A 25,041-nucleotide genomic window follows, 5' to 3' on the forward strand; every position below is an offset into this window, starting at 1 on the left:
GAGCAACACTCAGCACAGAGTCATTGTCTCCCAGTTTATTGCTAATTTTTATGGAAATTTCCCAAAATGGTAAATGATATAACTCAATGAGAGGTTAAAAAAACACAGGAAAATTAACAGTAAAAAAGTAGCATGGATAAAAATGCTTCAAACTGGTGCACTGAACTGTATTTTTACAGATTTTGACTGTGCACAGCACTGCATTTTTTGTGGGTAAATATGCACATTTTAAATAAAACACTTCTCAATCCTGCGACTAAAAACATACAAAAAGATGTAACAATGTAAATTAAATTATACTCATTTTTGTTGATGTAAAAGCAAATTATGGCGAGGCTACTGTGAACATGTGTTACAGTCTTTGTAACTCAGTAACTCTGTAAGAGCTAAGAAAAGCTAAGAAAAAGGGGGGAGGGGGGTGCAAATAAAAGGAAATCATTTTCAGCTGGATTCATATGTTTGACTCTCTGACACTCAGGACTTGGGAGAAAGATAGAAATGAGATATTCTTATAGTATGGGGTTAGATTACCTGTCATCATTCTCTTTTACTTAGACTTCATGGTATTAAATTCATTAATGCATTACACATTAAAACTCATGTCCAGGGGGTCAAAACCTAAAAATAGAAGAAGCTGTAAATCTGTTTACAGTGTTATCTGTTTAAAATCTTAAACTATTTTACCATTTATTCAGCTTTCAAAAATAACATATATCACAATTGTGCTCAAATAATTAATTTCCTACCACTTATCCTGTTTCTCTTTGACCAAACAAGTCGACATATTGTTTATATACTGAGTATATATAGTATAGTTTTATTTGCTGTGTCTCTGCTCTGTGAATGGACACTTGTGTCCATCAACCGTCTTCATTAAAAAAAGAAAAATGAAGTTTTATATTCAGCAATTATAGATTGTTTGCACCCCACCTGACCACTTCCACAGTCATTGTATGACACACACACACACACACAGAGACACACACACACTGTTTGCTCTGGCAGGGTATTCCTAAACACTGGGATCTCCTTATACAATAGCTTCATTAAGGGGACAATGGCATTGTGTCAGCTAATGACAGGGCTCCTCCCTGCCTTCGCTCTGCTCTGAGATTACCTGGAACACACACACACACACACACACACACACACACACACACACACACACACACACACACACGAGTCACTATTGAAATCTGAGGGGTCAGAAGTAAAATCAGCCGATGGGGGAATGAAAGACAGCCTGAGGCAGTGAGTGGCCAGTTCGAGGCTGTGCAGTCACGCCTCGAGTCCTCCTGTTTCAAACATAATCAATCATAACAGAATCAAATCATATCTGAAGCCGTAAAAATCCGTAAATCTAATCTGTTTCCTGTGTGTCTTCGTTTTCTGTCTTTGCTTCGCTCGCAGGTAAGGTGGGCCTCTACCTGCCCCCAGCAGCCAATCGGATCTCCTCTCCCCTCGACAGCAGCCAATCAGCGGGCAGACTCGCCCTCAGCCTCAATTGTTCCACTGTGAAAGAATTCAGAGCCACAAAGTTGACCGGCTGCCATTAAAAGAGAGTCATGGCAAATATCGCAATGCGCTAAGTATGACACGCTGATGTTTGTCACCGTAATCTACGTTTAAGGTGAGCGAGAGAGACGCAGAGGGATTGGCTGCTGCCTTACCTGCCCAGGTGGAAGGAGCGGAGGAGAGGCAAGCCAAACACAAACACAGGGAGAGAGAGAGAGGAGAGAGAGGGAGAGAGGGGCAGGGAGAAAAGAAGCGGGGCGAGAAAAAGTCGACTTACCTGTAGCCCAACTTCTGGCAACTCACTCTCACTCTATTACCTGCTCCGACTTGAAAGTCCAGTTTCACAAGGAAGAATCGTAGAGGAAGCTAAATATGTCACAGGAGACAGACAAGTAAGTGATCGAGCCAGAGGAGAGGATCTTTGCTGATTTCTACATGCGGGGGGGAGAAAGTTGTTCAAGTGTTTTCTTTTGAGTCTGTTATTAAAACGAAGCTGCTTTAAACCCGGGATTACCTTTGTTTAGGACACACACACTTTAAAAAATAATAATAATAAGGGGGGTGTAAAATGGGGCTCGCGTACCGGTTTCGCTCCGTTTGGACTGTTTATGACAGATATGAAGCTGTTCTAGGGCCTGGAGGAGAAGCTGACAAGCTTGGCGCCGTGGATTTCATTAGAGGTGAATTCGCCATTTTTGACTGATGGGAAAACCTTCAGGGTGCAAGGACTGTTATTTTTAAACACTTTAACTAAAAAAATATACTTTTTTGTGCTGCTTTTGGATATCATTGCATCGTTTCATTCCCTCCTCCTATTTAAGGCCTAGAGAGCGTGTTGGATCTGCTTGTGAATGGGAACAGTTTGTAAAGCCTGCTGGTCTCTTCTGTTGTTTTCTAACGGGATATACAAACTCCTTTATTTATTAACAGTTATTTTAAAGAAATCAACCTTTGGACTGCAGCGCTAAAATTTTAGAGTCAGAAGGATTTTGCTCTTGAAAATTAAAAATTAAAAATGTTATTTTTTCCTTAACAATCATAATAATATTAATAATACAGACCAGATGTTACAGGTGTCCTGCTTTCTCCAAATTCTGTGTAATTTAAATTGTAATTGTGTCTAATATTGTTATAACAGGGATTAACTGCATTAAAAATAATCTTATGCCTTATTTCATTTAGTTAGATCATTCCCAACACGATAATCAATTATTATTTCATCCATTATCATCACTATTAGAAGTATATGTTGCAACAAATATGGTTGTCAAAGTGTGGCTGCCCATAGTTGATTTTCCAGTTTTTCTGCAGAGCTGCTGTCTCCCGCATAAGGGGAAGCAGCAGGTGTCTGCCTCTATTTTGACACACAGCGTTAACATTTACTCAAACCCAGCAGATTAAAGCTCCAAAACTCCTAAACATCGCTCAGACGTCTGCTTTCCGGCGACCCTCTTTCACAATACAAGCTCGATCCAAAGGCAGGAGCATTATTTATTTGCAGCCGGGTAAAGAAAGCATGCCATCGTGCCTTTTTGTGTGACTCAGTATAAGGAAGACACAGCGGAGCTTCTCTTTTGCCCTTTATTTTCTGTATAAAGCTTTTGCATCACTGGTCGCAGTGCACAAATAGAGAAAGCGGATCTTTCATACACTTACACAGAGATCTATGAAAGAAAAAAATTCTCATTAATATTTCCTGTGTAAATGTCTAGAAGTGTGTTGAAGCCACAAACATGAAAGCCAAATGAAAAATGGCCACTGTCAGACATGACAGGAGCATTTCGTTGTGCAAGTTGCCACATTCGGAGCCTTTCCTGTGATTGGCTGAGCTCAGAGAGATGTTGTGGCAACACTGTGTGTATTTAACTGGTCTCTGATCTGATCTTAAGTGAGCCTAAAGAGCAAAGAGGAAAACACACAGAGAAAAACAGACAGGCGTGAACGCTGCTCTAGCTAATTAGTTCATCCATCACAGTTCAGCCTGGAAAATAACAGTTGTCATGTTTTTTTGATCGCCTACCAAAAAAAACTGTACATGTGTAAAACAGTGTTTAAATCCCTGTGCTTCTCAAGCAAACGTCTGGTAGTGGTGGTCCCCAACGAGAGGAGGGCGTACACCAGCGAGGATGAGGCGTGGCGGTCGTACCTGGAGAACCCGCTGACAGCCGCCACCAAGGCGATGATGAGCATCAATGGAGACGAGGACAGTGCCAACGCCCTGGGTCTGCTCTACGACTACTACAAGGTGCCCAAAACCCTCATAAAGAGCACCTGTTGTCCTTCGCCTTTGATTCTTTCATGCATCTGTACCATTAATGAAACATTCAACATAGCAAAAGTGATAATGAACTCGGTGTGTGTGCAAGTAAGCCCTGTCTAAAAGCTCTGAACACAGTTTTTCTACTGATTGACGTTTATGATGTCACTGAGATCAGATATCCCCAATATGGTCATCTCAGGCACTCACCTGCTGATCAGAGCTTTTTGTTTGTGAGGGGCAGCCAATCAGAGGAAAGCTGGCTGAAAGGAGATGAAATAATAATTAAAATGTAGCAGCATATTAATTAACATATTTTGAACATTTCCTTTCTATTTAGATTTGTCAAATAAGTTAAATCAGACCACAATGACAATTGTTTTAACTGAATCGACTGAAACATTACACAGCACAGAGGTCTGACGTAAACAGGTGACATGTTGCATGTGGGACACTAAACTGGGAGCTACAGCTCCCTTATAGGCTTGACCGAGAGTGACTTGACTGTCCTCCTTTTCTCTGTAGGTGCCCAAAGAAAAGAGACTTCTGCAACTTTCCAAAGCCACTGAAATTACAGAGGAACAGGAGAAGAGGTCAGTGAACACTCGCCTCGTTCGAAACACCACGAAAATACGCCCAACATGGTGGTCGACGTTTCCAGCAGCAGGTGGAAACAAACAAGGGCGCTCAGTGCAATGAAAGTAGACAGTTAAAAAGATGTTCTATGAAAACTGTTTAATACAAAAAGCCATTTCTTCAAAAATTGCTTTCAGTTACAATAGTAGCGAGTCATCTAATCTAAGGTCGCAGTGATATGAGACAAACACCAGGAGCATGAACGTGTGAAAATATCACAGATCAGTGAGTCTTGTTTCACTCCAAGCACTGATACTGAAAGAAAGAAGCCCAGACTGGACTGAAGCCAATGAAAGGCTCCCGCTCCCTGAGGAAAAAAGAAGAATACAAAAGATTTGATGATATAATACGCTCCGGCTCTGGGAGCAAACTGCTGTTATCTACTTACTGATCTGTAAAAAGGGAAACATCGCCTCATTTCCATTTAGACAACATGCTGCGTGAGTGTTTAGAGAAACTGTGCCTGGGAGCATCATTACGTTTATTTTATTATTATTTTTCAGCTCTTCAACGCTGACTTGCAAATTAGTGCTAACCTTTAAATGAAAGCAGCTTCTCATTGGAGTTTTCTTCTTCTACATAAACCGGCATGTGTTGTATTTTAGTGGCGAACGCATTTTTACATCTTAAAATATGAAAAGGGGACTTTTTTAAAGACCTGCATTGACCCTCTGTAACCATGTTTATTAGAGTTAAGCCAAAAAAAGACCCCCTGAAGTTAAAAAACAGCAAAGAAGCACAAAATACAGTCGCAATGTGATTTTTCTGGGAATCGGCTAAGTCACTGCTGTATTCATATAAATTACAAAAACCTGCATTAAACATCATCAGATTATAATCAGTGGTCTTGAGATCGCAGTTCATCAAATGCTTAGCCTTTTATGCCCTCCATGCAGGCTTTTTACCTGCATGCAACCAAAACCTGATTGTTCATAAACCAAAAAGCTTCCTGAAGTGCCAAAGCTTTTGCCTCCTGCAGACAGATTTTGCATATTCATATACAGATATCTATTTATAGTGAATGCATGTTTTACCTGTTTTATTCCATTTGTTGCTTTAGCGTACATCAAACCCACACAAAAGACACCACAGGGAACCTTTCTTTTACTAAAACGAACATCAGTTTTAGGGCTACTTATGATTATTTTTTTTATTTTATTTTTTTTTGTTGAGGCCGTAAAGAGAGCAGCAGACATTTACCTCAAGATGTAGCTCACCCAATAATTTTACTATCTAATAGTTTGTGCGTTTCACAAGGAAACACATGTAATCCTATTAATTTCATGTTTTTATTCAGGCCGATGTTGCAGAACAACCCCAGCAGCCAAAGCGAGGTGGAGATGGTGGACAACCGCGTTCAGGTCCTCAAGTCCGTCCCCGTCAACCTGTCCTTGAACACCGAGCACCAGGAGACCAAGCGGGAGCAGTTCAGCGGCTCGACGGGGTCGGGGGACGGAGGCTCTCCGGCTGTTGCCGTGGTGAAGGCCGAGGTATATGCGCCCGTCTTCATGCCAGGAGGGGGGGCTCACTACAGGGTGGAAGGAGAAGACTCGGCGCGGGTGATCTACGAACAGAGTCCGTATGAGGTGACCACGGTCAGTCACAACTCGTACGCCAAAGACGACGAGCAGAGCCCGCCTGACAGTCCGTACGAAGAGGAACGAGACGCGGTGAGAATGGAAAGAGTGTGACATGAACAGACACTGATGAAGATAAACATAGAATCGGCTTCTTTTTAAGGGAACACTGAACAAAAAAAGCACACTGTTGGTGCTAAACTTGTTGGGCATTGTAGTTTATGTGCTGTTGATGCCAGTAAATCTACAAGATAATCAGCGAATATAGCAACTGTCCAAAGCTGCTCAGTAGACCACAATGCATTGCAATGACAGGATCAGGTCTGCTTCTTTTCTTCTTTTTGCTGTGTTGTTATTATAATCCTATAAACCACCGCTGCATGAATGATGAGGTGCTAGAAGGCATGCCGGGAAGAGAAATAAAGCAGGCACTAAAACAGGAAATGTAACACAAGAGGACTGCTGATGATTTGAACTGTATATGCTGGACAGAGACTGATAAATGTACAAATATGAATCACTCAGAGGTTAAAGGCTCACTACATTCGTCCATCCGATGTGCTCCCTGTAGCTCGGAGGTCTCCAGCTGACCAGGACCTTCACGTCTTTCCACCTGCAGCATTGTTTGAGCAGTTCCTCTAAAATGTGCCTTTATATTGAATAATTTCCTCTTTTTCTGTGTTTTTGTGCCTTTTCAACAGAAGTACCACTCGCCTTCCTCTCTAGCCACAGGTGACTTCTTATTTCATCAGGAGGGAATGTAAGTGACTCAAGCCCACCTGCTATCACAGTGGCTGTGGCGTAAATGTTCACATGCAGACCATTTTGTAACCAGAAGAGCCTTTCGGTGCGATTGTCATTTCCAGTCACGGGGCTCTCGGTGTGTTTGTGTGTACAGCGACAGCTTCCAGTACACGCTGGACGCCACGCGCTCGCTGCGTCAGAAGCAGGGCGAAGGGCCGATGACCTACCTGAACAAAGGCCAGTTCTACGCTGTGACGCTCAACGAGCTCAGCGCCAACAAGCGCCTCCGACACCCCATCAGTAAAGTCCGGGTGAGCATGTCCACATCCGTCTTTAATCTCTCTTTCGGCATTATGACCTGTAGCAAGTAAAATTGCTAAAATTGCTAAAATATAAACTCAGATGTTATGAATCGGATACTGCCCAGAAGAATATGTGGAGATGAAAAACAGAGCTAAAACAAAGGTAAGAAATTAAGGAGAATCTGTTGTTCTTTTCCTTATTTTATGTGATTGGCTGCTGATCGTATTACACATTTCCAAACTCCCAAATGAGGTCACCATATGCAGGAGTAATCCCCTTGAGCTAAAAGGCTTCAAGCTCCTCCAAATGTTCACTTTTAAAGCGGATTTTCTGCTATTTTCTCTTTGTGGTGTCAATAAGAGTATTATCGCTAATGTAGTCATCTCAAGGCCCGGCTCTGGCTGCAGATGGAAAGTGCAGATAAACTCTCAGATTAAGATAGAGTCCAGTATGAAGCTGTGAAGTAGCAAAATATGTGCCTTTAACTTCATAAAATGTGATTTTTTTTTCATAGCTTGGCCATTATGATGTGAGCAGTTTGGCTAGGATAAGCAGGAAACAGTTAACCCTAATCACTCAGACAGAGTTTATTAAAACTTGGGTAAATTTTAAGGTGATCATCCCCTTTTTGTTGTTATATTGATGCAACTCTCTGGAGATAATCTGAGTCCAAAGTTACAAATAAAAGCCAAGCTGTAATATAAAAATGAATGTCAGATAGGACTGGTGTTGTCTGACTCATAAGTCGTGTTAACGTTTTGTTTTCTGTCTCGTCTCCCTCCTCAGAGTGTGATCATGGTGGTGTTCAGTGAGGATAAGAACCGAGACGAGCAGCTTAAATACTGGAAGTACTGGCACTCCCGGCAGCACACGGCCAAACAGCGAGTCCTGGACATCGGTGAGACTTTCACTGCCTCCCTCCATCTTTTTGTCTTCATGTTCCTTCCCATGTTGAACAGATGAGTGAATGAAAACGCACAAAGCAAAGGACAAGATGACACATTTATGCTGGAATGTGCTTAACCAATAAACACAGCATTGCTAAACTGAGAGCAAACAAGCCTCCACCCAGATGTCTGTCTGTGGCCGTACAGCTGCCCACCATCAGACAAAAGGCTGGGCCGTCGCACACGCACACACACCTGAGTCTCCTAATGTCTACGTATGGCTGAGACCCACCACTTAAATCCTCTAATCTCTTTCACATTACCTGGGAGACTGAGCAGAAATAATTGTGAAAAGAGAGAAAAACAATAATCCAAAGCAGGGTTCAACTTGAAGTTGTGAAACTCCGTCTCACAGCGTTTCCCACGGGTAAACGCGTTCTCATCTGAAGACTCGTAATCGTCACACTTTTGACCTTTTGTCTGCCGTCGATTTTCAGTTGATGCATTTGAATTTGAACCGTCTTTTTCTACGCCTTGTTGAATGAGTGTGTGTGAGAAGCGAGTAGGCGGTTTGCCTTTTGACAAGCTAGGGCCTGCTCGGAGAGCGGAGATGTAGAGGTATGTGGGAGAATTCGATGGGAGAAGCACACACAGACATAGGCAGCTTGTCAGGACAGGGAGAGGAATGCTAGCCACACTGTTACCTTAGCTGGTCGTGGTCTGTTGGAAGTAATTCTTCCCCAGTTTAGATCTTCATCTTAATTCTTATATTTATACAACCCGAGACAAGTCCCAATCAGCCTACAATTCACACACATCTTTACATCTGCCGGGAGAGACGATCCAGAGGATGCCAAACCCGTTAACATTTTGGACTTCTTTCATTTTTAGTCAAGAAAATATTGGTCAGTTTGCTCTCGGATGGGTAGATCCACTGGAAGAACTGAACATTTTCAAAGACAGTTGTGTCAGGACCACTTTAGTGAAAGTAGGCTCTAATCAGAGACAAAAGATATATGATTAATGCTGCTGTTGTAGTCATAGAGAATTCAGGCCAATATTTAGCTTGAATATATTAAGTCACATTTAAATAATATGTTATGAGCTTTAACTTGTTGCGTTTTTAATGTTTGTTCTTGATTTTTTTAAGCTGATTTTGTAAATGTTGTGCTCCATTTTTTCTCCCTGGTTTTGTGAGTCTGTTCTGTTTGTCTGTCTGTTGGTCTGTGTGGTTGGGCCGGCCCGGCATGCGTGGATTAAGTTAGGCAAGTAAGCACGATGTGGAGCAACAGTTTTCTGACAGTTGTTTAAGGTATATTAGTAAGATAAACATATAATCAAGAGTTCAACTGGAGGCTTGTTTTGTAGTTGTAGTTATGTGTGGAATAAATAACCTTTTCCCCTTTTTTCCTTTACATCCACCTTGCTTTTTATTACGTAATGACGTGCACGCTTCCTCCTGAAAAGCTTGGGTTAAAAACTTTACTTTACAAAGAAGATTTGAAGGTTGCAGCTATAGTAGAATTCAATTTGAAGTGGTAAATCCCAACTTCCAAATCAGAATTTTCAAGTGGAACACCCATCAAGTCAAATTTCCAACTCAGGAAGTTGGAGAAACCCCAGCAACTCCAACTTCACAATCCAAATGCATGTTGACATTAGTAAAACTGTAAAACAGCAACCACTGCTATGTATTTGTGGCTTGCTTATTTAGTGTGTCACAAATACACATGGAGCTCAAGAGCAAAATAAAGTCTGGACCCACAAAGGTCAGGAGTGACATCTGATTTCCGAGATAAAAGTATGCACAGCAACTTGGTTATAGCATGAGGACAAGGAGCTAGGATGGAGGATGGGTTGCAAAGCAGCTTGCAGAGGCAGCAACTGAGTTGAGCACTCAAAGCACTTTCTAGGATTCACATGGGCCAACTCAGGATTCAGTATCTTGGCATTAAATGTTTTCCTAAAGCCCTGTGGAAGATCCATTATTGACTTTTAGTCGTGTTTGTTTGGTTTACTGTGTATTCAGGACAGACAGAAAGTATAGTAGTCTTGATGATAAACAGAGCCTCCTGTTTCCTGACTGTGACCACGGATTTGAAAGTGATATGAGGCATCTAATAACAACATTTCTCAAAATGCCGAACTGTACTTTTAAAGGGATCTAGAGCCACTGTGCTGTTGCTGTGACAGGGCACCCAGGCAATCCTAGAAGATAAAACCTCAGTTTGCAAAAGGGCTCAGTGTTCAGATCCTGGATAGGAGCCCACTTTTTCTAGACGGGTTCCCAGACTACGATAAGTGCAGAAATGATCACACAGCGGACGACAATAAAATAAGAGATTGTTATAACTAAATGAAACGAGAGATGAGTCGCAAAACTTAAATAAAAAAGAGGTTAACTAAAGGGAAAGCATGCTAATTTAGGTGTTAATGAGCCAACATAAGAGTTTCTGTCATCCAGGACTGCTTTGCCCAGGTGCACCAAATGTAGCTGTCTGCTTTCCTGGTCCCTTCATAGACACATAGGAAAACACAGTTAAGAGAAAGAGTAAGATTATATGGCACATTTTATTATCAAATTACATAAATAGTCTTCAAATAACTGCAAAGCAAGAACTTGAATTCATCTCAGCATTAACATGATTACTTGGAAATTAAAGGTATTTTACTGCTGTTTTCATGTAATCGCATGTGTGCGTCTGTTTGGAGGAAGTGTGGTAGCTTTTTCAGCCTGCAATTCTTTGACACCCTGTTTGGCATTTGCTAGTGTAATGAGTTTCTGTTTATAGGTGTGCATATATGATACAAAGATCGTTATCATGTATCAACAGAGAGATATTATCTGCACACGGACACGCTCATCTTTCAAAAAGTATACATTCGTTAAAGATCATGCTGACAAACCAGGCCAGCGATCGAGGACGGGCCGTCGTCCCCGCAGCTTCAGCTAGCTCAGACTGCGCGGCGGTAACTCGAAGATATTCGGTGATCTGAGGTGAATAGCGAGTCGTGGGGGTTAGTGGGGATGAGGCGGGATCCGTCGTGCCCCTGGGCAGCGTCACAGAATGGATCATTTGAATGAGCCTACTTAAAGTGGGCTGTTAGCAGACAGGCATGTTGTTGCTGCTCGCCTTGCAGCTTTGTGCACCTGTTCAGAAAGCAGGAAGTATTGCTGTAACGGTGGTTAGGTTGAGGGAGGAGATGAGCAGTCACTGACAGAGGGGGCGGGGGGCATTGAACTGATCACAATTGGATCTCATCCTCCCACACGAAGATTTTTATTCCAAGGCTATTTCTTGGAGATGATGGATGGATGATGGATTCTATACTTTACTTAGTGGCAAAAAATTGTGTGGCAGGCAATGCTTTCTTCATTATCTGCATATTTGTGGCGTTCCTTCCAAATAACGATATAAACCTTTGGAAATGGGCCACATGAGCACAAATCTCTCCGCAGTTTTACAGTCTAAATCCTCAAAATGAAGGGACGCGTGAAATCTCTTTGCTAAAATAGACAGACGTAAATTCATTCTTACAGTAATGATAGTCATGATTCACTCTTTACATTGAAATAAAATCCCGGGCCACATGTGAGTCATTATGCCAGCATACCACAGCCCTGCAAGTCCATCCTGTTTGTAAGTCTGAGGTCAACAATATGAATCTGATGCACTCATCTGACTGGCTTTTAATGTGGTCCTCTGCGGCCAATAGTCTTCTGTGTTTCCTCCTGCTGCCTTTGAAGCCCGAGTCTCTGTTTGCGCTTGCCGATAAGGCTTTATCTCACAAAAGTGAAGCGTGTCATTTCATTGCTTATCTTAAATAACAATAGCTACCTGCTTTTATTGACCGGTTTGAGGGGCGGTATGACTGTTTGCTGAAGAACTCATACTTGAAATGAACCGTGTCCCCGTGTGTCCCCACAGCTGATTACAAGGAGAGCTTCAACACGATCAGCAACATTGAAGAAATCGCCTACAACGCCGTCTCCTTCACCTGGGATGTGAACGAAGAGGCCAAGGTACAAATTTATTACGGCTGGGTGTGTGTGTGTGTGTGTGTGTGTGTGTGTGTGTGTGTGTGTGTGTGTGTGTGTGTGTGTGTGTGCGTGTGTGTGTAGGAAATAAATGTCATTGTAATTTTCCCAGAAACTCCATAGTATTTACTCTTGCTGGAGGCGTGTTGGAAATAAGAAAAAGCAGTGGGACAGGTTTTTTGAGCTGATTCAGTTGTTGGCAAACAAAAGCACTTTCGAATGTGATGCAAGCACCTGCCTGACCCGTAGGCATCACTAACGCTCTTGCGCTCATTTTGAAATCAACAATTGATTCCTAAAACGTTGGCAAATGGTTTCTGCCGCTGTGATCGGAGTGGTTTTGACTGCGTGTCATAAAACTGCCGGGCAGTGTTGCGTAGCTTTGCTCTGTTTGTCCTCCTTTGTGGCCACTCCTTAAACGGAGCCCCGCCGGTGTTTGAACTCCAGAGTGCCCCCAAGGGCCAACACACACACTAGTCTCCGTCCCCACCCTCTGTTGTTTGTTTTGCCCTCATTTCTGTGTGAGCACCAGCGACTGTGTGAATCACTCCGTGTTGTGTGCCTCTTTCATTGTAATAGCAGCCTGGGGACAAAGACAGTGCTGGAGAAAATGCAAGCTCACTTCTCTAGATAAATATTTGCTCTGTCTGTTCATCTTTTTCTGTCTTTCTTTCCTTCTGTCACTCTTTTTGCCTCTCTGAATCTGCACAACTATTGAGCCTGAACGTATGCATGTTGAACCACGGAAACAGGTGTACTGCCCTGCTAGTTTAGTCTATTTGCTCTTCTCTGTCAGAACTAAAAGAAAACCAGGAGGACTTTAAAGAGACAGAGTCTTTTTCACTTCCATGATATGTTTTTACACGCCTGATATGCCTGATAGCAAGTTGAAAAACACTGCTTGTCAAATGAATAAGATGTAAGGCAATAAAGAAGAACACAACACCCAGAGGCTGAGCCTCAATTAAACACAATAGAACTATTTTCAGAGTAAAGCGCAAATGATATGGTGTGCACGCCTGAAACAGAGGTTCCTGCTTTAAGTGCTTTTTATTTGAAGAAAAACTTATGTCAGGGGCCGCTTTAGTCAAAGGAAGATTACAACTGTTATACTGTTCTATTGTGTGAAGCCTAAAGAGATCAAAACAGCTGCAAAACCCAGAACAACAGTTGCGACATCAGACACAGCAGAAAAAAGAGGGGCTTAGGTGATGGTGGGTTGCAAAGTGGCTTGCAGATGCAACGTTTAAATACTGTGCCCATGTCAGCATGTCCTTTGACATTGTTGATTTGACTCATCAGCAGTGGAAAATATCGAATATTAAGAGTTATTGGCCTTCTTTTGTTGAGCTGCATTCAGAAGTCACAGTTCTGTCACCAAGAAATCACAGTTTTTGTCCCAGTTTTGGGAGATTAATTTTTATTTGTTTCCATTCAGTTTAACCTTTGCTTTTAGTGACAGGTTAGGTGCAGATACCAAAAACTCCTTGGTTAGGTTTAAGAAGAGGTTGTGGTTTGGGTTACAATATGGTTGTTTACACCATTATCCCTGCAGACTGAAAAGTGATGCCTGCCCAGTGACAGCCAGGGACGTTTGCAAGCACCACCTTGTAATGAGTTGAGAGTAACATACCTGTTTCACTATTTTCTAATGCCCGTGGGTCACGGCACTGAAGCCTAAAAACACCTTGTGTCTATCAGAGAGACACAGCTTTGTTAAAACAGCAGGATTTGACCCGCCCGAGCATAAAAATGGACCAATGCTACATAATATTTAGACACAAGAGCCCATCTGTCTAGAGAGAAAAGTTATTATTGTACGGGAAGACAAACAAACTACTCTGAGAGAAATGGGAGATTTTTTTGTTAGCCCTTTGCACAAGTACTTGATTATTTTTATTATATTTATTTATTATTTTAAACTTTTAATGGAGTTTATTGCTTCATAAATAGAAACCAGAGAGAGTGCACAGCATAAGTTCCCATGTAATATTTTATTTTCATTTTATGAGGCCGAGTAATCTTCCTACATGTCACTAAAGTACATCTCAAGGATTTAAGCTGGTAGTCTTCCAACAGGGTGCTGTTGAGAAACAGTTACTCGATCTTTATCAATTTTTTTCTTTTCTTTTTAGCGGCTCACCTTGCTCTGCCATGTATTTATAAACGGGTGGTGCAGTTAACGGTTGTAGCTTTGGTGTTTAAATAGAAAAATCAGAGAAAATAAAAGTGAGAGAAGTACTGCAGAGCAGAGAATAATAAAAGAATGGCGCTTTAGCATTGACCCTGCCTCTTCTCCACAGGCTTTCCTCTTGGCTGCTGTAGATAATGGAGTTTTTATGGTTCAAGTTAATGACCAACCTCCTTGGCTTTTGTTGTACTGCACATTTATAACACAGACCAAAGATTGATGGCGATGTGTGCCGAGGCTTGACGAACAAGAAAAGCAGAAACATAACAGATTTTTTTTTTCTAACTGATGGGAACACCACCACATGAAAAAGAAAACAGTTTCTCACTGATCTGTTATCTCTGTACTTTTGATTTTTATCTGCTGAGAAGAAAACACATCGCAGGGGAAAGGAATTTTGTTTGTTAGACACTTAACAGCCAAGTGTCTGTCAAAAAAAGGGAGGGAAAGGCTCCCGCTGGCTAACTAAAGGTGTTTCAGAGCTGACAAAACTATGTATGCCGAACATTTGAGTTTTAAAATGAAAACATGCTGGCTCGCTTTGGGATTTAAATATGGACAGACTCTAACAAGGTGCTGGAAACATTCCTCAGACATTTAGATTCATATTGAAATGATAGCATCACACAGTTGCTGCACGTTCTGTGATGTGAATCTCTCATTTCACAACATCCCAAAGGTGCTCTGTGGGATTGAGATGTGATGGCTGTGGAGGCCATCAGAGTACATCTGAACTCATTGGGGTGATTTGAGATTTTGCGTGTTATACTTCTGGAAGCAGCAATTAGAAGATGGGTACATTGTGTTTAAATGATACTCAATTGGTACTAAGGGGCCCAAAGTGTGCCAAGAAAATTTCCCCACACCATTACACCTACAAGCAGCCTAAATCATTGATGCAAGACAAGATGGATCCAAGGTTTCATGTTGTTTATGTCAAATTCTGACTCCACCATCTAAATGTTGCAGCAGAAGTTGAGACTCATCAGACCGGGCGACATTCTTCCAATCTTCCAGAGTACAATTTTGGTCAGCCTAAATTTTCTGTTCTGAGCTGACAGAAGTGTCACCCAGTGTGGTCTTCTGCTGCTGTAGCCCATTCAGAGATGCTCTTCTGCATACCTTGGTTGTAAAGATAGTTATTCGAGCTCGTGATGCCATCCTGTGAAGCCTAGAGATGATTGTGTGGGAAAATCCCAGTAAATCCGTTTCTGAAATACTGTCTGACAGCTGTCTGATGCTGGTTGTCTTGACCATGTCTGCATGCATAAATGAACTGAGTTGCTGCAATGTGATTGGCCGATTGGATATCTGCGTTAAAGAGCAGCGTATCTAAAAAAGTGAGGACTGAGTGTACTTTTATTCCTAAATTGCAGAGTTAAAGTATTTTAACATTTCCACCTCTCCTTCCTTGTTCTGTGTCCCTGAAGATCTTCATCACAGTGAACTGCCTGAGCACAGACTTCTCGTCTCAGAAGGGGGTGAAGGGTCTTCCTCTGATGATCCAGATTGACACTTATAGCTATAACAACCGCAGCAACAGGCCGCTGCACAGGGCCTACTCACAGATCAAGGTCTTCTGTGACAAGGTGATAGATCACTTCTTCTGTATTTCTTTATATGTGGAGTCCTTTAGCCAGAACCAAATGCGCCTTATTTGTTTAGTAAGTTTGATTATTCTTATTTTCTTGACTCATTCATTTCTCAGGAGAGATTTTAAAGGGACAGCCCACTCCAATCGCACATGTGCATGTTTACCCTCTGGCCTATAATGCCGTTTTTGTCCATCTAGATTGTTTTGGTGTGAGTTGCCCAGTTATGGAGATATCAGGTGTCTGCCTTTTCTTGAATACAATGGATATAAAAATGCACTTGCCTTGTGTTACTCAGGGTGACAATAAATACCCTCAAAAACTCTTTTCATGAACTGTGACCTGTTTCCTTAAAAAAACCCTCATTAATCTTTGTTGTGAGCTGTTTCTTTAATAATTAAAGGCGCCTAAAATGTGTGACTTAAAGAAGTTGTAGTTTAAAGGACTATAAATGAAGTTCGTGCCTTCATTTTCTGTACAGATTACATAACAGCTCAAACAGTGAACTAAATTCAGAAGCTTGAACAGAAATACGCTACTGTGAGTTTAACTGCTGTCTGGTTTTGTCTCAGTTCATGTGGCATTGACGTGAAGTCATTAAGCTGAAGTTACTTGTGTGTTCTGAGCTGCTGGGAGTTACCAGTAAGAGGCGCACTCACTGTAAAATATTCAGACAGGTAGCTGCAGTGAGGCAGTTATATCATGACATCAGTCCTCCCTCTAGTGGTCAGTTTATGCATCCTCTGCACAAAATGAAGCTTACACACACACACACACACAGATGTGTTTTTTTTCTGAGGCTTGTTCGTATACACAAACTGATGTCTCTTTTCTTTTTGTTTCCAGGGAGCTGAGAGGAAAATAAGGGATGAGGAGAGAAAACTGTTACGCAAGAAGTCGAAAGGTACGAGCCGAGTGAGAAATAATTTAGTTTTGAATGAAAATGAAAAAATAATCAGAGAAAATTATAGCTCCAGGGTTCAGTTTGAGGTTTGCAAATCACTGTGAATATATCTCCCCTTCATAAGTAATAATTGTTGCTATTCATATTCTGCTTTTTTCATTTGGACTTATCTCCAGGGAAAGACGGAGGCGTCGGGGTGATAAGTGCCACCAAGAAGTCCGACACCACCTATTTCAAGACCATGACCGACTTGGATGCCCAGCCCGTGCTCTTCATCCCCGATGTTCACTTTGGAAACCTGCAGAGAGCCGGACAGGTAGGTCACCTCTTCTTTTTCTTCTTCTTCTTTTTTTTTTTAAAAAAAAAGAAGAAAAAAAGCAAACTTTGTATTTTTGCAAAAAGGTAACCCAAAATATCTGAATTTCACACATGTCCTTAGAGTAGATAAAGAGAGCCCCAACTCAGTAGGTGGCAACATGAAAGAGGAAACACAATGGGATAAACAAAGACCTATTAAGAAAACTGGATAAAAGGAACAAATAATGGCGCGCCTGCAGAGCCTACAGGCTGAGAGGAAGCTTACCTCGAGTCTGTCTTTGGCAGAATTAAACAAAAGAGATGAAAATATATGAAAATGTTCAGTCATTAATATTATCTGTGAGTGGTGAAAGTATGTGAACCTTGAGGATTAGCAGGTGAAATGAGAATTGGGTGTGAAGTGATACCATGTTTTTATATAGCGAGCAAGGATCAAGGTCTGATCTTTTTAATATTGTGGAGGAAGTGTATCGTGGCATGAGCAAACAAGACCTATGAAAAAGCGTTTTTGTTGCTTCTACGGCTGGAAAAGGTTACTGAAGCGTCTCTGAGGAGTTTTAACTCCATCAATATACAGTCAGACACAAATAAAGACTCGGTGGGTTCATAAAAATCACTCCAGATGTGTAAAAGCTGTAGCACAAGACTGAAAAACAAAGGTGTGCACAAGAAGGCTACAAGAGAACGCTACTGCTGTCCATCTGCTCTTGGCCAGAGGAGCCCAAAATAAAGTTTAAGGGTATAAATAAGAAGCATTATGTTTGGAGATATGAAAACACTGAATCCAAACACGCAAGAATTCAACATCCCTCCATATTTCAAATTCAAATTCAAATTCAAATTTTATTTGTCACGTACACAGTCATACACAGTACGATATGTAGTGAAATGCTTGGACAACTGCTCGTGACCTAAAGAAAACAAAAAAAGGAAAAGGCTATGAATAAGATAGGAAATAAATATGAAAAATTAAAAAGGGTAAATTTAACTAGGAAGGAATAAAATATAAATTAAGGTTAAAAATGAAATAACTGTACAACACAAATTAGAATGAAGGGTAAATTTAACTGGGAAGAATAAGATAAAATATATAAATTAAAGTTGAAAATAAAATAACTGTACAACAAAATACACAATACACAATATAGAACTATATAAGAATGTATGAAGAAATCTAAATATAAATAAATATATACACAATAACAGCAGCTGTACTGGAAATGAAGAATATAGTGACCAGTGTTGTGCAAAAACAATGTCCAGAAAGTCCAGTGTGTGTGTAAGAACCATATGTGTGGGTCAGTACTGTGTGGTGGTGTGATTGAGAGACCGTATCGCCTGCGGGAAGAAGCTCCTCCTCAGTCTCTCTGTGTTGGTCTTCAGGGAGCGGAATCGCTTTCCTGACCTCAACAGAGAGAACAGTCCATTGTTGGGATGGCTTGGGATATTTTGGGATATTTTGCTGGATCTGTGCCCGGAAGGATGAAACAATGAATATAAGAAGCAAATTATAACTATAAATTATACAATCAAAGAAGAATAAAATTAACCTGCTTCCTGAAAGTCAGTATTCCAGACATCCTTTTCTCCAGCAACACTTCCCAGTATTTCCTGGGGGAACCTGGGGCATTCCCAGGGTTGACAAGATATACAGGGTGTATCAAAAAGAATAATCCGATTTCAAAGTGCTTTCATTCCTCAGCCATTTAACCAGTAACGATCAAAACACGTCCTCTTTGCTGGGGAAGCAGAACAGCAGCCGTGACTCCAGACATACTTGCACGAGACGAGTTTGACTATTGTTTGGACATATGCTGCATGTCTGGAATGGGACACATTACACATTTACATGTAAAACTTTACATTCGGCATGGGTTTTAAAATTTACTGCAAGATACACCACCCTGTATAATAGTGTTACGGCCCCTTCCTCCAAGAAAACCTAGAAAGGGAGGCCCCCAAGGGGCATTCTAACCAAAATCTCAAAGCATATCGACAAACTCTTTTTGACCTGGAGGATCAACAGTTCTACTCCAGGCTCCTTCAAGAGCCTTACCCTATCCCCAAGGCTCAGCCCAGCCTCCCTGCACATGAAAATCATTTGGGGTGGCCGTAGCTCAGGAAGTAGAGCAGGTCATCTGTTAACTGGAAGGCTGGTAGTTTAGATCCCTGGTTGCTTCAATCTAATGCATCCATCGGAATATGAATCTGTGTGAATCCTAGATAGAAGAAGGGCTTGTGTGAATGAGCAGGTTTAGAAAAGCTATATAAGAACCAGATGGTTCACCAGTTGTTGCCTTTAGAATCTCATCCAAACCTGGTGCCTTGCTACTGGGCAGCTTCTTAACTTCCCCAGCAACCTCTGCCATTGTAAAAGTCTTCCTTCTTCACAGAGGACTTTTGGCAGGGTTTAGGAGTTCCTTGGTCAGAGGTTCTCCTCCCAAACTGAACACGGCTTGAGCTAAGCCCTGCTATCCAAGTCCTAAAAGTTCCTAATCCAGTAGAAATCTTGTGTAAGGACCTCAAATGTCCAGTTTATATTCAGAAATCCATCAACATTGTGGAGTTAAATATACTCTGAGCATTACACCTGATCAGTCACCTCGAACACGGGGTGAAGTCATCTTAGAAGGTTCACATACATACCCCAACAGAAATCTGTACTACTCGAGAAGTTTCTCCAAAAACAACCGAGCAAAACATTCTCGTCTCATTTGCTTAACTGTTTTTTAAGGAGCCATGTAAATCGTATATGTGCAGAAATATAGAAAAGACTTTTAGATTTATTTCTGCGTGTTTTTATATTTTCAATAAGATTAATTTCTGCCACTAATACCTAAAGCTTCCTTTTCAGGTGTTTACCTTCAACACAGAGGAGATTGAGAGAGAAGGGTGAGTACGCGTCAACACGAAACTCCTGTTTTCATACAAATATAAGTCATGCAAATGAAAGCAGTTTAAGTGCACATCACCGCAATGGAAAACAGAAGACGTGCTTGCGCTTGACCTGACGCTGTTCTGTGTTTACAGGAGTGTGGTGGTGAAGAGGATGTTCAGGTCGTCAGATGAAGATCTGTGCCCGTCTCCTCACAAGCAGATCAAAGAGGAGGCGCACAAGAGAGGTACGAGCACGGCCGCCTTCTCCTACACCTGGACGTCATCTCTTCTGTCTTCTTTAAGTGACCTTCTAGAAATGACAAAGTCCAGGAAGGAGAGCAGGGAAATACGCAAGAGAGTTTGACATTTCTAATGATTAACGATGCAATTTATAACAAATCAGGCCCGAGAAAGGGAAACACCGTGCCCAGAACCTTTTCCATCCAGATATTTTCCATCATACGTAACACGAGCAGCACTATTTACGCTTAGTAACAATTCGATCATTTTGATTTAACTGATTATTTGGATAAGCAACATGAAACCGTTCTCAGAAGCATCTATGATTTGTCTCACCGGGTAATCTTCTGTATGTTAGCAGATAGAGGTACATTTAGCAGCTGTTCTGGAGCTTCACAGATGCTTACGTTTCCATTTCTTCCAAGCACTTCTTCTTCTTCTTCTGTGAGACTGAAAGTTCATTCCTTGCAAGGTTCACTGAGTCACACCACCTCCTTTTGCAGCCTCCCGGCTGTTATGAAACTGCATTTTTCAGATTTCCGATCGCTTATTTAGTCTGTAAAATGTCACAAAAACAAAATGTGTTTGTGTGGCCCCGAAGGACTGTTGACATCAGATGAAAAGTAGTAAAAGGATTTATAAATGGTTGCTGATTAGTTTGACAAACACAATACCTCTAAGTGCTTCCGTCTGTGCACTCCAATCATAGGCACATTATTATGTATATAAACTAAAAGGTGGCCTGCTCTCCTCCCTCCTGTCTGCAGTGCTGCTGTATGTCAGAAAGGAGACAGACGAGGTGTTCGACGCTCTGATGCTGAAGTCTCCCACGCTCAGAGGCCTGATGGATGCTGTGAGTGATGCCTCTCTGTTTGTACGTGGGAACTAATGTCAAAGGCACAGTTTGTTTGCAGCCCGAGCGCCTGTTCATAAGCTGCTTTTTTATTTTTGCTTCTTTTCTGGTTTTTTTTCTCATCGGTAGATATCAGAGAAATATGGCGTGCCGACGGAGAGGATAGCCAAGGTGTACAAGAAAAGTAAGAAAGGGTGAGTGAGGCAAACAAAAGGAAGAGGAAACTAACTTGGAGCTTGAACTTTTTCCACACGAAATCAAACTTTTGCTGTTTTTGCGGCAGGATCCTGGTGAACATGGACGATAACATCATCGAGCACTACTCCAACGAAGACACCTTCATCCTCAGCATCGAGAGCTACGCAGACGCCTTCAAGATCATGCTGACGGAGATTTGACAGCTTGTTAACTGACTCAAGAGACTGTGGGGGAAAAAAATCAAAAGAGACACTGTGACTGGTTGATAAGCTGACTGGCATTACTGGAGACAGTCCACTGGAGCTGTACAGATGCTTTGAGGTCAACGTGGAAACACGTGATATCTCTCCCACACTGTTACACTATGAAGCAAATTGCATTTCCTGATTGTCTTGTTGAAAGGACGTTCCTATGAACTGGTTTGGGGTTAGATGATGGACCACAGATTCGTATTCTCCAGTTTCACAGCATGTTTGTTTTGTATAAAAGAATATGTATGCTTATCCTCATTCTGTACAGACTTTATGTTGCCAAATAACACATCAGGAGTAGACTTGTGAAATGCCTGATGTACTGTATTTAGCTGCAGCTTGATTTAGTTTACCCCAAGTAATTTAGTAGCTTTGCATGCTGGCCTTTTTTTGTTAGATGTTATTTATTAATGCTTTAATGAGATTTTAAATTTCGCAATTTATCCAAGAATTTCAAGTGCTACATTTTAGTGACTTTTAACTAGTACTCTTTAACAGTACTCGTTAAGTTTTAAAATGTCATATCCCTTCATTTCAGCCGTGTTGTAGTATTTACAGGTCAAAATAAATATGATTTCTAGTCCTAAATGAGAATAACATTTGAAGACTAAAAACAATCTCATTGGAGACACGCGATATGCTGTTGTTGTTGGAAACTCAAGTGTTTGGTTGTGTTGAAAAATTAATAAAGGTATGGCGATATCATTTTTTGGCAAAACTGTGATTAGGAGTCTGTGAGTTAAATGCTAGCATGCTCACTAGTACACAAGGAAAGACTGTTAGACTAAACATAGAAAAGTCTGGTTGCCAAACTAATAAATTACATATACAAGTGTGTTTTCTTTGTGCATTTTAAAGCAGCTCAACATTAAACACAATGAATAGAACTGGAGTCAAAGACAGCAGCTAGAGCTGTACTATGCTATGTATGTATGTATATATATATATACATATATATATATATATATATATATATATATATAAATATATATATATGTTAAAGCTTTTAAAATTTAGGTGAGTTGTCTACATTTGAACTATTATTATTTGTAATCTAGAGGATGTAATGTGGAATGTTAGTATGCTAACATTTTCCAGTTAGCGCGGTACACTAGCTAGCTAAAGCTAATAAGAGTTTATTTTATTAAAATAATATTTAAGCTTTCAGCTGCTAGTTTATTCACAAGGGATCACCAAAGCGACTGTTTCGCGCTTCATTCTTACATCAGATACTCTTTTTAATGTAATCCTAAAGGGATTTTATTTCTCCTCCCAGGATTGATCCAGGCATTTTCTTTTAACTTGTTCAGTGAATGTATAAACTATAATGTGGAGCCACTGATATTTTTTTTTTATAAAATATTTAGTTCAACTTTTGTTCTCAGAGAGGCTCCAAATGTTTGAGTTTCATTGCAGTTTCATAACAGCTAAGAAAGAAGCTGTCCAAGATGTTGCTGTGACTTGGTGAACAGTTTTCATGAATATGCTTTCAGTTTAACAGAAGTCCTTACAGTGAATGGGGTCTTGAACACAGTGTGCCCGGACCAGGCTGTTCTCGGTGAGTATTGTTAATTCCAACCGCCTGGGCAGCCGAATGTTGGCAAGGCAAGGTGGCTGTTAGGCCAGCAAGACTTTGCATCTCCATAAATATCAGAGCACATTTGCAAATAGCTAGCTTGCAAATTCCAAGAGATGTTTAAAGGTCACACCACTACATTGTCACCTAAAAACAAATCTTGAAAGTATATTTGGCAACACAGAAACACAAGAAAATCACATATAGTTTGTAGTACTTTCTGCCACCATTGTGATTTAAATAAGAATGCATTCTGGGACAACTGGTTACCTGATGTCCTCTGCTTTAGTCTTTTATTTGGGATCTGTTTACCTTTACTTGCTGTGCAGGGTACCAGCACGTTAGGGTCTTGATGAATTGCAGTGACAGTTTATTTCATGATGCTTTGTATTTTCTATTAATTATTACATTTTGGCATTCGTATTGGCACCTATCAGGTATGCTAGCATGTCATTTTCTCATAGTTTATCACCATGTTAGCCTTTACCAATTAGAACTAAACACAAACAACACACTAAAACTAATAAGACTTTATATAAATTGGTTGGAGTCACTCTGTTTCCCCATTTTACATCACCAATAAATATTGCACTTAGTGGAAACATGATAAAGGGCCCTCTGTTCAAACCTCCAAAACAGGAGTGATTTTACAGTTGGAGGCCATTTTTGTCATTCCTCATCTTTTCTGTTGTTGATTTTTGTTTTGTTTTTACTAGCTTTGTATTTGGCTAGGATCTGTGTTACTAGTAGTAGCATGAGGCCATACCTGGACCCTACCAAAGGCTGCACCTGCAGTCCTCTAGAAAAAGTTAGTCTCAAGAGCATGGAGGAAATTCCAGGAGACAGGCAGTTACTCTAGGAGAGCTGAAAAGGATCTTAGAAGGTCCTTAACCCATTAGCAGGACTGGTATCATGCCCGGGCTCATGTGGAGAGGGTATCCAGGTAGTTCCAGGAGGACAAGGGAATTGATACACTGATTGGCCCCCAAGGCTGCCTGACCTAAATCCAACTGAACACCTCTGGGACATTATTTTTTTGGTCCATCCGACAACACCAGGTTGCCCCTCAGACTGTCCAGGAGCTCAGTAATGCCCGGATCCAGATGTGGGAGGAGATCTCTCATCATCCATCAACTCATTAGTAGCATGCCCCGACATTGTCAGGCACACGCACAACCACATGGGGGCCCACTGTGGGTTGGTCATTTCCATTTCCATTAAACAATATGGCATTCTTTAGTTCCTAACACATTACCCAGACCATATGAATACAGATATCCAGCATTATTGTTTTCCACTTTTTTTAAGCCTTGTATATAATCTGTTGGGGATTATAAGACTGCTATGGCATGAGGAGTCAAAAGGCCACAAATTATAACTAATTAATCCTGTGGAGAAATATGTATTTGTAGCTGTCATAACATCACAAACATAACCCATGTGGAGGTGCCTGCAGAGAAAATTACAAAGTAATTAATGGACGTAGACATTTTTTCCAGTCAACTTCCTTAACAGTGTGTCTTCAAATTAAATATCATTAAAGACAGTGAAAAAACAATAAGCCTTTTCCCCATTTTATCTTTATTTTAATAACAAAATGGACATCCTACACAGAACACATTTTGCAAGTTAACAATACAAAATCTACAAAATGACAGTTTTTTGGATTTTATTTTTTTTGTTCGACAGGTCACAGCTGTACAGTATAAACAGATACAATACTGTGTTTTTTTCTTTTCCTTTTTTAAAATTCCTCTACATTTGGCACTTGACCACAAGATGCTATTGAAATGACATGTGAGACTGTAGTACCAATCGCCTCATTGAAATGTTAACAGTGTTAATTAAATTATTATCATTTTTCCACCTTAATATCACATTTATCCAGACAAGAAGACTTCCTTTACATCATGTTCAGCTTTAAATCCTAAAAAACCTTTTGCTTGAGAGATGCTGACTTTATTTCACCCTTGTTTCATCTGTATTATTGTATGGCTGTTTTACTTTTAATGTTTTGTGTGTTTTATTAATTTCACTTGTATTTTTAATGTGTATTTTATACCTCATGTGAGCTAGTGTGTTG

General features: G+C 40.8%; 1 protein-coding gene across 2 annotated transcripts; it reads left to right on the plus strand.

Annotated features, from left to right (window-relative positions):
• Positions 1 to 1,542: 1,542 nt before the first annotated feature.
• Positions 1,543 to 22,214, plus strand: grhl2b (grainyhead-like transcription factor 2b). Of its 2 annotated transcripts, none has more exons than XM_085445814.1 (16): positions 1,543 to 1,907; positions 3,589 to 3,760; positions 4,298 to 4,365; positions 5,706 to 6,078; positions 6,687 to 6,745; positions 6,884 to 7,040; positions 7,819 to 7,930; positions 11,849 to 11,943; positions 15,580 to 15,738; positions 16,588 to 16,645; positions 16,822 to 16,961; positions 19,818 to 19,855; positions 19,994 to 20,085; positions 20,848 to 20,933; positions 21,063 to 21,127; positions 21,217 to 22,214. In XM_085445814.1, the coding sequence occupies exons 1-16, from the start codon at positions 1,888 to 1,890 to the stop codon at positions 21,329 to 21,331; spliced, it is 1,809 nt and encodes a 602-aa protein (XP_085301940.1). In that variant the 5' UTR covers positions 1,543 to 1,887; the 3' UTR covers positions 21,332 to 22,214. The 2 variants fall into 2 exon arrangements, with proteins under 2 accessions (XP_085301940.1, XP_085301941.1); XM_085445815.1 differs by lacking the exon at positions 1,543 to 1,907 and adding an exon at positions 1,920 to 2,195.
• Positions 22,215 to 25,041: the final 2,827 nt, after the last annotated feature.

This window comes from Copadichromis virginalis, linkage group LG22 (assembly GCF_057382275.1).
Source record: "Copadichromis virginalis isolate Kocher_CV1m ecotype Utaka linkage group LG22, C_Virginalis_male_GT1.1, whole genome shotgun sequence".
NCBI classification, from domain to species: Eukaryota; Metazoa; Chordata; class Actinopteri; order Cichliformes; family Cichlidae; genus Copadichromis; species Copadichromis virginalis.

Bases quoted from the DNA above. Each gene is read 5' to 3' on its own strand.
- grhl2b (XM_085445814.1), top strand. From the start codon at position 1,888: ATGTCACAGGAGACAGACAA. The intron at 7,041-7,818 runs GTGAGCATGTCC...CTCCCTCCTCAG, and splicing joins ACCCCATCAGTAAAGTCCGG to AGTGTGATCATGGTGGTGTT. The intron at 11,944-15,579 runs GTACAAATTTAT...GTGTCCCTGAAG, and splicing joins ATGTGAACGAAGAGGCCAAG to ATCTTCATCACAGTGAACTG.